The sequence below is a fragment of the Metarhizium acridum genome (assembly GCF_019434415.1).
Source record: "Metarhizium acridum strain ARSEF 324 chromosome Unknown scaffold_255, whole genome shotgun sequence".
Taxonomy (NCBI): domain Eukaryota; kingdom Fungi; phylum Ascomycota; class Sordariomycetes; order Hypocreales; family Clavicipitaceae; genus Metarhizium; species Metarhizium acridum.
In genome coordinates, this window is record NW_027094022.1 from 385,281 (window position 1) to 396,731 (window position 11,451).

Sequence of the window (11,451 nt, forward strand, 5' to 3'; positions counted from 1 at the left end):
TATGGCCCGTCATGACACCAAAGCTAGGCACTCATTGGCAACCGACTTCACCCTATCCTCCGAACCTCGATCCTTTGCTCCACGAACCCATCCGCCAACGTCAAGGCCACTGGCTTCCTGCGTAGATGTTACCAGTATTGTGCCCAGTGCCACCAATGCTCGGTATAATACTTCAGAATCGGACTGGCCGCTGAGCACTGCCCCAAGTACCACGAGAAGACGACGCCTCTGCTCTGGACTCAGCAGCTTTTCCTTGTTTATGAGCACCGACAGATTGACGGCTGCCGTGGTAACTGCAATCAACACGTTGCGATTGAACTTTCCGATAGCCTCTCCACCCTTGACCCCAGTGATTCGTTCGAGATAAGCAATTGGCTTGTCAGCATGCGAGCTTATTAGACTACGTCCATCTGCGGTGCCAAATAGGTTTGCAATCGTACGGGCGCCCATCATGACCGCATTTTCATTGGGTTGCAGCTCAGCCGGCATAGAGCATGTCGTGGCCAGGTCCAGGGCAGAACCGTATTGAGCATCTGACCACTGCGCGACCGAGGGGAATTTGGCGATACAACGAAGCAAATCGAGCGCCGCGAGGCGATCTGAGTATGGCCATTGGATCACACTTCTTACTACGAGTTCTATCGACTTGATGGGGATTGGTCGACCTGCCTCCAGGGCCTCACGAAGTGACAACAACACTGCCTCTTCGCCGGGATTCAAGGCGGCATCCTTTCGGCCAGACGAGACTAAGTTATTATTCACACTTAATATTTTGGCGAACATGCCTATTAATGCGATTAGTGTCAGGGACGTTACTAAAGGTGGTTGGTGGGATGATATGTATGTTTTCAACCTACCCTCGTACTTGGCGGCTGAAATACTCAGATAGTCCTTTTGAGGGATGACCTTGGGCTGTGATTCCGCCTCTCCTGGCCGATAGCGTTGCTCTGTTCCATATGGATCTGGCCCAGAGCTTTGAGTCTGTCCTAGAGTTGCGCCCTTGGTATTTTCGGTGATGAAGTTGGCTACGTTGTCAAGGTAGCTGAGGGGTAATTCATTGTCATTGAGGAACTTGGTCGCTCGCTCATAGGGGTTCTCAGACAGGTTATAGGGAAGTTTTAACGGCGGTTTACCGTCCTCAATGTCAACGTCAAAAACATAGTCATATGACTTTCCCTGATAGTCAACCTTGCGACCAGTGCTACCTACAGCATCAACCACAGTGCCAACACTGATCCATTGCTGTTGACTGACGGACCACTGGTGAGCTGTAACATTGCCATTTTCCTCCTTGATCATCTGCACCTGTCCCTCCTTTGTGCCGGACTTGGTCGTCAAGAACTCGGGTCCGGGGAGCTTTTCCTTGTTGATGCTGCCTAGTTGCTGTTGAGGAATAGCTGAAGACTTGACGGACGCCTCGAATTCAGATAAAGTCTCCTTGTCGGCTACTTGGTCAGGTCTTCGAGTGAAAACGCGAGCGATGCTATCACTGGCACCTGTGACAATATCGCCAGTATCTTGACTAGCAGACACTGTCCAGACCGAAATGGCTGGGTGCGTAATAGTCTGAATACACTCGGTGCCTTTCCAGACACGCACGGTACGATCTTCGCCAGAGCTAACCAACTCGCCCGTCGGCAAGCTGGCCAGGCTATAAACAAAACTTTCGTGGCCGTGCAATTCCCCGACTTGCTGTCCATTCAACTTCCATAGTCTGATGGTCCCGTCGTTGCTGGCACTGGCGATGTCTCCCCCGCTGGGGTGGTTCCCGGGAACCTTACAGAGTGCTCGCACAACATCTGGTGTATATATTGTAGATTTAGGTTGTACCTCGCCGCCAGAGGACTGGGTGAGATCAAATATGCGAATTTTTTTGTCGGCGCAGCCAGTGACGGCAGTTTTGTCGTCGAGGGCAACAACGCTCCAGACGGCCATACCATCATGCCCACCGAGACTCAATGCCGTCTCCCACTTTTGCAGATTCCAAACACGGGCCTGGCCATCCCAACCACCAGAAAGTAGGTATGAGCCGCTGGGGGGTACGTGGAGAGTGCAGACATTGTTGGCGTGACCAATCAGTAAGCGTTCGGCGTGATCGGTTGAGGCGGCGGCTGGTGATTTGACTTCAATGACAGTATCCTTCCCTCCAGATATAATCAAACCATTGGGGTGATCGGCAGAGGGTGGGAGGAATGCTACCGAGTTGACATATTCGGAACCACGACTGACGAGTGTCCCCTCAAAGGCTGGTGGAGTTTGGGATCCCCGAGACCATTTGCGCACGGTACAATCCCTGGAAACAGATAGGACGACTTCGGGTGATGCGAATGCTACAGATCTCACCTGCATAGAAGGTGTTAGCTGGGGTCGGAACCTCAAAAGCCCCGAAAGAGCTTGCTTGAGCCTTGGTAAAACCTACATCTGCTTCATGGCCGATGAGCTGCGCGGACAGCTTGAAGTCCTGGGCCATCTTGGCAGTTGCGGCGTGAAACTTGTGAGGTGGTTCTCCTAGCTTGTTTGCACAACTGTTTCGATATTGCAGGGCGCGAAAGAACAGGTATGTAGTTGCTGATATTATTCAGTGACGTCGACGTGGTCACTGGCGGAGTCGGCGCTGTGGTGGAGCTATTATTGGAGCAAGCAAGGGACTGTTCTAATACCCCGCGCCTGGTAGCACGGAGCAAATGGGCCCAATTCGACACAAAGAATGAAGGGCCAAAACACAGCAGAGCATCAACACTTGACGGAGGGTGAGAGATGGACGTTGATGGAAGCTTGGAGGGCTCAATGAGAAGGTCCACTGGTGATGTGTGATGGCCCAAGGTGCTTGCGTAGGTGCCTGTACCTGGTTCCTTGGTCAGTCCCACTTGCTGCCTGCCCAGGTGGCCATCACGCCTTCGGTACGGAGTACTGGGTACCTGGGGGGCGAGGCACTTTGCTTTAGGAGAGAGCTGAGGGGAGGAAACTACCCCGCCAACCGCCTCCTGTGGCTCAACAAGCCCTTTCGTTGGTCCTCCGGCCCTTTCGTTCCTTCCCTTGCCTGCCCTCTTGTGAGGTGCTGCGGACATGGTTCCTGCCCCTCAGCCATCGTCGCTGCCCCATCGATCTGGCATGGACATGAAGTCTGGTGCAGAGTACTCCCGTGAGAATCGATCTCCATATGTAGTCAGATATATTGAATGGCCAAAATGAGTGCAGACAGCGTTCATGTCATGTTCTTGGATGTTGAGAAAGCAAACGCTCTTGCCATGCCATGCACGTCAGAGTGTTTGAGCGCTTGTCCGTTTGCGCCTGCACTTTTCGCCTGCACTTTTCACCTGCACCCCCAATGCCCCTCGCTCCTTCTTGACTCAAGTCTAGTAGCCCCACGCTTGCTTCGGTTTCGCCCACCGCCGAACGGGCAAATGCTTGTCACACCAAAAGTCTCGGCTCAACTTTTGGAAGCCTCTCCCAGAACTGCCATCACTGCCGCTTCGTTTTTCCACTCTCCTTTCACGTCCCGTCCGCTCCCACAACATCTAGCCCGTGCTGGCTTTCGACGGACTCGTCAGTCGCTGTCACGTTCATTTCTTGCGGACGGTGGACGAAATCGGCGCCGCTTACTCCGTACGGAGTACTTATTCTGTCTCTCCTCGCCCAACCGTGTGGCTCAACCTCCACGTCTCTCCTTGTCTCTGTTTTCTTTGCTATGCCTTTGACGATCACGATCTAAGCGACACCGTATTTTGCGATACAATCCCGCAAGAATCGTACCACAAGACAATCCTTGCGATTACCGCACTTTTTTTGCACCATCAAGCTCTCAGCTGGACTCGACTTGCCTTTAGAATTTGAACCCACGTCCGAAATCAACAAAAACCCCTGTACTATAGTCCATATCACGCATTATGACTTCCGAAGCTCCTCGGCAGTATGTGCCGCTGACCTGCCATGGCCATTCTCGCCCCGTGCCTCACATGAGCTTCTCTCATCTGGAAAAGGAGGAAACCTACTACATGATTTCAGCCTGCAAAGGTTGGTCTAGGCTGCTTTGTCTTGGCTGCATGCGACTCGAGAGAAAGAGCTGACGACTAACTGTTGCTATAGATGGAAACCCGATGCTTCGAGATGGTGTTACTGGCGATTGGTATGGTCTTGCTAAAGGATTTGAGCATCAGCTTCGAAAGCCATGTTAACAAAGAAGACAGGATTGGCACCTTTATCGGTCACAAGGGTGCGGTCTGGCAAGCCAGGTTGAGCCCCGACGCTTCCAATGCAGCCACTGCATCGGCTGATTTCACAGCGTACGTTTTATGCTGTTCCTATTTCGCAACACCTGGACTAACATTGGCTCGTCATTCAGCAAAATCTGGGACACGCACACCGGAGAGGTGCTGTACAGCCTCCAGCACGATCACATTGTCCGAGCTGTTGCCTACCCCCCCGATAACTCGGATCTTGTTGCGACTGGTGGCATGGAAAAGAAGCTTCGCGTTTTCGATCTTGCTGAACTTGCCAAGACGTATCCAGGAAAAGCTGCCACCATCCCTGCCTCGGCCGGGTTCGAAATCGGGGAGGGTGTTCATACTAGCTCCATCAAGTTCATTTGCTGGACAAAAGACCCAAACATTATTGTGACGGCTTCTGATAAGACCATCCGTTGGCTCGACCTGCCCAGCAGATCATGCATCAAGCATGAAGTTCTTGACGGGGAAATCAAGTCATGTGAAGTGGTGTCGGTCGCACAGGAGCTGGCATCACCGACTGATATTGGTGGCGGGAAGCCTGTTTTGGCTGTCTCTGCCGGCAAGACAGTGTATTTTTGGGGAGGCGATCAAGCCATGGATGAGCTCAAGCGCATTGTCTTGCCATATTCCATTGCTAGTGTCGGGCTGGATGTCAAGGGCCGCAAGCTGGTGGTTGGTGAAGAGCCTGGAACATGGGCCAAGGTGATTCGATACGACGATGGGGTTGAACTCGATACACATAAAGGACACCACGGGCCGATCTGGTCCATTGCCTTTTCACCCGACAGCAAACTGTATGCCACTGCGTCCGAGGATGGGACGATCAAGATGTGGAAAAATTGTGATGGGTTTTATGGCTTGTGGCGCGGTGGTGCTACTACTGAACGGTCCGCGGAGTAGAGCGAATCAGACCGAGGTACCAATGCCAGCGCAACAGCCAGCCGAGATGGCTATCGCGGAAGCCATAACTTGAGGCTCTCGGGCGGCAGCAGCAGGGAATCAGAGGAAAGCACTGATTCCACCAGCGGCTCGAGCGACAGTACTTTGCACACGGTGACAACCTCGAGCCGGGCCAATAGCGCCAGAACTAGCGAGGAATACGGTGCAAAAGAAGTGTGCGAGGTTCAACAAGTTTGATGTGGACCTCGCCTTCTGTGCTTGCTTATGTGAGGGAATGCGAGAAGGTGAAATGAGGCCATGTTAGCTGGACCGAAGTCGTGTATCTTGTTTCATGGGAGGGGAGTCTAGAGTGGCCATGGTTTTAAAAGTAGCCAGCTAAAATCTCATAGAGAGCATAGTAGTTAAGAAAGTCTCTGTATGCACAATACACAGCGTATGAACCACAAGGAGCATGGGCGGTAACGAAGTTAAGAAAAAAAAAAAAAACCTGTCCGTAGTCGTGGCACTCGTCTGCGAATATGGATTTACGTCGCGGGTTCACCCCATGTCGTTTGGTGAGGACGGGCACCACGCTGAAGTGCAGACAAGGATGAAGGCTGGCACATATGCGAACGACCAGATCTGACGGCGTTTTGGCGACAAGGCTGCTGCAGCCGTCCAAGACTCGGTGGCTGTAGGCAGCCATGGCCCGTCAGAAGAAGCGATACTAACAAGATGATTGTGGCCGAGGATGCAGCCTTGCCATAGTGTGCTGAACAGAAAGGAGGCTTATGGAAGCACCTTGACGCCATAGTTACACGATATAAATGTACACCGTCGAGAGCTCGTCTGTTACCATCTTTGGGGCGTATATTAACTATGCCCCTGTGGATGAGTCTGGGGCGTCTTGCTTTGGCGGCATCCAGAGAAGCCGGGAAATCGGACTCGACATCTTTGGCGAGGTTGCGCTGGAAACATGCGTCTTGGATGAGCTCCTAAGTGAGGCGTATATGAATGAGGCAGGGAGGGAGGGGCGAAGAGGAATATTCTACTGGGGTATACAAGTTTCGGCGTATACACAAGGTATATTGCAGGTGTGCGAGTGAGACGATGGGGCTTCGGCTTTGGACAATACACTGTGTCGTGAATTCTGTTGGAATGGAGGATTGAATAGCATGATGGAATTGTACAGACTTGCATTTTCGGATTACAGCTGCCCCAAGTACAAGCCAGTCCTGGAGCATCTGACTTTGGCCTCGAGGACGTGGGCATACATGTGGGAGATGCCTGCACTCCCTGCATCTTGTTTTTTGCAAACTGCCAATGTATGCAGGTGTAATTCGTCCTCGGCAATGCCGTGTCCTTTAGAATACGCCGTCTACACTTACACAACCTCCTGCGAAGCGTATAGTTTGCCAGTTCCACACCACAACGTGATGAGTCTTGCCCATCCAAGGCATAACACAGAACCTGACCCATAGACCATCCTTCCTTTATGCCGATCCATTCCTCGCTACCCCCCCTTCTTTCTTTCTCCCCCCCGCCCCTTTCTCCCCGGGGCCCGATTCGTAGCCGTCATCATTCTAGGCAACAGAAGGCAACAGTAGGCAAAAGGCGGATAAGAAGTCTGGTGGCGACTTGTCATTTGATGCCTGCAGAGCGGTGCCGAAGCGGTGCCATAGGTGCCCGGAAGGTGCCCGGAAGGTGCCGGGAATTCGACCAATCGTCTTTCACGCTTTTCTTGCTGGCGGCCACCTTGTCCATTTACCGCGACTCTAACGATGAAGAATGGACCTTTTCGGGAACCAACAGTCAGTGCTTCCGTTTCGTGGTTGTTATCAATTACGAATTGAGTTTAAACTATATTTTCTATTTTTTGATTATCTTAGCCACCGTACAAGCACTACATTATCAGCCAACACATTCTGTCGGCCGTAGCCAAGCCGGAGAACCGTAAAAGACGCCGTGATACACTATAAATGTATCATAATACGTTAGATACTAGCAAGATTAGGTATTCATTGCGACGCGCCGTCCAAGGTTATCTCGTGATAGCCTTGGCCACGTTGGAAGTGAAATACAGTTTGTGCCCGTGACTCACTGAAATCTCAAAAAGCCCGCACAACATATATCAACCGTGGCTGCTATACATGTACAAGAGCTGTTTGTCGCACTCGTTGTCGTGTCGAGTTCCTGTGCTCGTCATCCTACAGACTTGTTGCCGAGGCGTTCACGCTTTACTGCCAAAGTACATCTACACTCGTCCATAGTCTAATCACCTACATCATTCTATCAGCCTCACCATGTCATGCCAATACATACCGTGTGGGTGTGTCGTCATTGTCGACAAGACGCAGCGCTACCTCGCTCTCTCGGCTACATCTGCCCACACAACCATTCTCTCCACCACGTCTCGCACACGTCTCACCCAGACATATGTCAACAACACAGGCTGTCCAGTCAAAGAAGCACGGTACGTGTTTCCAATGTACGATGGCGTGCCCGTCGTCGAGTTCACATGCACAATCGGGTCAAGAATCATCAGGGGCGTCGTCCGTGAACGCAAAGAAGCAAAACGTATCTTTGACAAGGCCACGGCACGGGGTGAAGCCGCAGGCTTGCTGGGACAGAGTCTCTCGGCGACGGATGTGTTCATCGCAAAGTTGGGCAACGTGTCTGCCGGTGAGGGTGTCAAGGTGGAGGTGACGTATCTTGGGGAACTGGAGCACGGAGCTGAGATGGACGGGCTGAGGTTTACCATCCCGACGGCTATTGCACCGCGGTATGGGCATCATGCATATCGAGATGTTTCGCCGCCCGAGGTCAGAGTCCAGGGGAAGATCGTCATCACGGTCGACGTTGATATGGGACCGGGGTGTATTGTCAAGTCGGTTCAGTCGCCTTCGCATCCTATTTCTGTCAGCATCGGCGCAATGAGCGCGAATGCGTCGCAAGACCCGTCGCTTCAGATGGCGTCTGCATTGCTATCCCTCGGTTCAGCAGAGCTCGAAAGGTACTTGCTTCATCCTCCAGGTCGTTGCGACTGGACTCGGCGCGCCGGCCGCCCTCCTCGAAGTCCATCCTACCAAAGCTCACCACCGTACCGTCATGGCATATCTCGTCCCCAGATTCAACCTGCCTGTGGAAAATCCAGAAATAGTGTTCATCTGTGACCGCAGTGCCAGCATGGGAGGAGGTAAAATGCTCAATCTCCTCTCGACACTCAACATCTTTCTCAAGTCCCTGCCAGTCGGGGTTCGGTTCAATATTTGTAGCTTCGGGTCACGGTTACATTTTCTCTGGCCAAAATCTGTCGACTACACTCAGGAAACTCTGGACGAGGCTGTTCGCCATGCTGAGACCTTCTCAGCCAATCACGGCGGTACGGAGATGTTTACACCTGCTCGGAAAACATTCAAGAGGAGAATTCAAGAGTCTAATCTTGAGGTATTCCTCTTGACGGACGGAGACATCTGGGACCAGGGCGAACTGTCTGACCTCATCAACCGTGAAGTGGCTAAAAGCAAGGGAGCCATTCGTGTGTTTACTCTTGGCATCGGCTAGCACGTGAGCCATTCGCTGATAAAGGGCGCTGCGAGGGCTGGCAATGGCTTCGCCCAAGTTGCCGGAGAAGATGAGAAGATTGACAAGAAGGTTGTGCGAATGCTCAAGGGAGCACTTACACTGCATGTCTCGGACTACACTCTGGAAATCAAGTACGATAAATCTGAGGAAGAAACTGCCCCCAACACTGAGGAAGATGAGTTTGAATTCGTTGAAAGAATTATGGGTTCGTTGACAATTGATGCCGAGGAGCTACCTGCAGAAGTCGAAGAACCCAGGTCTGGGGAAGTCAAGCCGCCAATCTCTTTGACTCCAATGTCAAGAATCAAGGTCTCGAGATAAAGGACGCCTCTGAAGAACTTGACACACTCAAGTAGAGTGTAAAAACGGGTACCCGTGGGCACCCGTGGGTATCCAAGTTTTTCTTGGGTTATTCGTGGGCTACCCATTTTATCATGTAGGTGGTTTGGGTATACCACGAGTAACCCAATATAAAGATGGGTATCCCATGGATACCTATAACGTATAATAATATAATATAATAATGTAAATTAAATAAATAAATTAAATATAATAATTAATTATAATAATTAATGTTAACCCTTTAATATTTAATCGTATTTATAATAAGTCTTAAGTTTTTAAAGCATAAAGTAAGTTATATAGGTCTTATCTGGGTACCCAAAAATACCCAATATTTCTAATAGATAGTTATGGGTACCCCATTTTCCCCCATAGATCCATTTGGGTCTTTTTTTCCTACCCATACCTACCCAAAGCCCACGGGTAAGCAACCCACACGGGTACCCGTGGACCTTTTACACCCTACACTCAAGTCTAACCTGCCACCAGTCAGCGCTCCAACATACCTGCAGACGCCATTGCCCATACCGGCCCTCTTTCCATTCAACCGCACGACAGTGTATATCATGCTTTCTGATGAAACGCCTGCCCGAGAGCCCAAATCCGTCGTGTTAAGGGGTAATTCTCACCGCGGGCCGCTCGAACTCGAAATTCCAATCACAAAACTCGGCCGAAAGGCCACGACGCTGCACCAGTTGGCGGCCAGAAAGGCAGTTCAAGAGCTTGAAGATGGCAAAGGTTGGCTCTGGCACGCCAAGGATGCCAATGGCGAGCCACTCCGGAAGAAATGGCCCGGCAAGTTCCCCCATGTCGTGAAGAAAGAGGCTGTTAGACTGGGAGTAGAGCACCAGATTGCTGAAAGTGGTGCTCATTCGTTGCCACATGGTCGGATGCCGACGAGGCGGAGGGGACTGGTGATGATTCTGCCGCGGCACTCGACGACACGGATGAGCTCAGCGATGATAGTGACATTTCATCTAAGCGCCAGGTTGGGCGCGCATTTGTGGCAAGGAAGGCACCCAGAAAAGCGGTAGTGCCTGTAGAGGATGATGATGACGAAGAAGAAGAAGAAGAGGGCGAGGACGAGGAGGACGATAGTTTTGGAGTTGCAAAGGCTGAACCTGACGCATTGTCCATCTTTGCGGTTCTCCAAACATATGTCGCAGCTGGAAATGGAGTTCGCAGCTCGAGAATATACTTGGCATCACCAAGGCTCAGGCTATAAGCGCCGTCAAACTCCCCATGCGGGGAGATGTGGAAGATGTTGTATCCACGCTATGCGCAATCGCCCACCTCACGAAGAAGATGGCTGCTGACAAGGACTCGTGGGAATTGATGGTGGAAAAGGCACATGATTGGCTGCAGGAACAAACTGGTTGGGCCGTCGAAGAGCTAGAGCTGCTGGTCGAGGATGCGAAACTGCTTGGATGAGATTCTTGATGGCAGTTTCAATACCCTTACTGACTAACACTCTACGGGTGAAGCGGTCACGACGGGCAAACCGGCCCGATTTTCCTTGAATTAGCGGCCTCAAGGCTGATATCAGTAGCTCAGTAGATGGCATAAGATCAATTCATGGCGGTATACTTGAGTTGGTTGTTTGTCTCGGAGAGGTTTTGTGGTCCACGTATGATATGTCATTGTAATCGTCGGTCAACCATTATTGTACAACTTGGTACTGCGACTCTAGGTAGATCGATGGGGTCACTTGTGCTACGGACGCACTTGAGCTGATCAATACCCAGTCACAAGCAAATGTGCAACCCCAAAGCTTGTTGAATGCATCCACAAGTCGACGGGATACCACCACCCTGCCGCCACCGCATGCTTATTACGACCTGTTATAGGAAAAAGTGGATTAAGTCACGTTACATAGTGAAATGAGGGGTAATATTACTAGGGACACTTTAGGTAAAAAGAAGAAAGAATAATAATAATTAATATAACTAATACTATAAATTATTATATAGTTTTAATAATAAGACTAGAACCTTATAATCCTAGTGCCTTTCTTTATTTCTTTCTTTCTTAACTTAATATAAGTGCTAAATACCTAATAAAGCTATACGAATAAGCTCTTATTATTAAACGAATATTATAAAGCTTATTAATACTATAAAATAAATTAATTCTTATAAGAACTTAAGATTTTAATATTAAGACTTTAATAAAGCTTAGAATTAATTATAAAAGATTATTAAACTTATATAAAGCTAAGAATAATACGAATAAACCTTTACTTTATATAAAGAAGAGAATAATATAAATAAATCTTTATAAGAAATTAAGACTATAAAATTAAGATTATAAAAAAGGCTAGAACTATTTATAAAAGATTACATAAATTATAAGGCGTGAAATAATTTTAATATAAATAAAATAAAAGGAGAACTTAATACTATAATATTAAGATTATAAA

The 11,451-nt window shown here is 49.8% G+C and overlaps 6 protein-coding genes across 7 annotated transcripts; 4 read left to right on the plus strand and 2 right to left on the minus strand.

Annotated features, from left to right (window-relative positions):
• Nucleotides 1–9: 9 nt before the first annotated feature.
• lub1_1 (WD repeat protein Lub1) lies at nt 10–2,766 on the minus strand (the record flags this gene model as incomplete). Its single annotated transcript, XM_066120052.1, has 3 exons — nt 2,420–2,766; nt 858–2,343; nt 10–785 (listed from the first exon to the last, which is right to left on the minus strand). The coding sequence occupies exons 1-3, from the start codon at nt 2,468–2,470 to the stop codon at nt 10–12; spliced, it is 2,313 nt and encodes a 770-aa protein (XP_065974998.1). The 5' UTR covers nt 2,471–2,766.
• Nucleotides 2,767–3,434: 668 nt separating this feature from the next.
• Nucleotides 3,435–5,570, plus strand: J3458_012348 (uncharacterized protein). 2 transcript variants are annotated; one of them, XM_066120053.1, is made up of 3 exons: nt 3,435–4,014; nt 4,087–4,283; nt 4,343–5,570. In XM_066120053.1, the coding sequence occupies exons 2-3, from the start codon at nt 4,087–4,089 to the stop codon at nt 5,124–5,126; spliced, it is 981 nt and encodes a 326-aa protein (XP_065974999.1). In that variant the 5' UTR covers nt 3,435–4,014; the 3' UTR covers nt 5,127–5,570. The 2 variants fall into 2 exon arrangements, with proteins under 2 accessions (XP_065974999.1, XP_065975000.1); XM_066120054.1 differs by having other exon boundaries at nt 4,087–5,567.
• A 1,838-nt stretch (nt 5,571–7,408) lies between these two features.
• Nucleotides 7,409–8,278, plus strand: J3458_012349 (uncharacterized protein; the record flags this gene model as incomplete). Its single annotated transcript, XM_066120055.1, has 1 exon — nt 7,409–8,278. The coding sequence occupies one exon, from the start codon at nt 7,409–7,411 to the stop codon at nt 8,276–8,278; it is 870 nt and encodes a 289-aa protein (XP_065975001.1).
• Nucleotides 8,279–8,306: 28 nt separating this feature from the next.
• J3458_012350 (uncharacterized protein) lies at nt 8,307–9,011 on the plus strand (the record flags this gene model as incomplete). The annotated part of the gene is made up of 2 exons (XM_066120056.1): nt 8,307–8,647; nt 8,705–9,011. 2 exons carry the CDS (start codon nt 8,307–8,309, stop codon nt 9,009–9,011), a joined length of 648 nt encoding a protein of 215 aa, XP_065975002.1.
• Nucleotides 9,012–9,860: 849 nt separating this feature from the next.
• Nucleotides 9,861–10,169, minus strand: J3458_012351 (uncharacterized protein; the record flags this gene model as incomplete). Its single annotated transcript, XM_066120057.1, has 1 exon — nt 9,861–10,169. The coding sequence occupies one exon, from the start codon at nt 10,167–10,169 to the stop codon at nt 9,861–9,863; it is 309 nt and encodes a 102-aa protein (XP_065975003.1).
• Nucleotides 10,170–10,274: 105 nt separating this feature from the next.
• On the plus strand, nt 10,275–10,463 carry J3458_012352 (uncharacterized protein; the record flags this gene model as incomplete). The annotated part of the gene is made up of 1 exon (XM_066120058.1): nt 10,275–10,463. One exon carries the CDS (start codon nt 10,275–10,277, stop codon nt 10,461–10,463), a length of 189 nt encoding a protein of 62 aa, XP_065975004.1.
• Nucleotides 10,464–11,451: the final 988 nt, after the last annotated feature.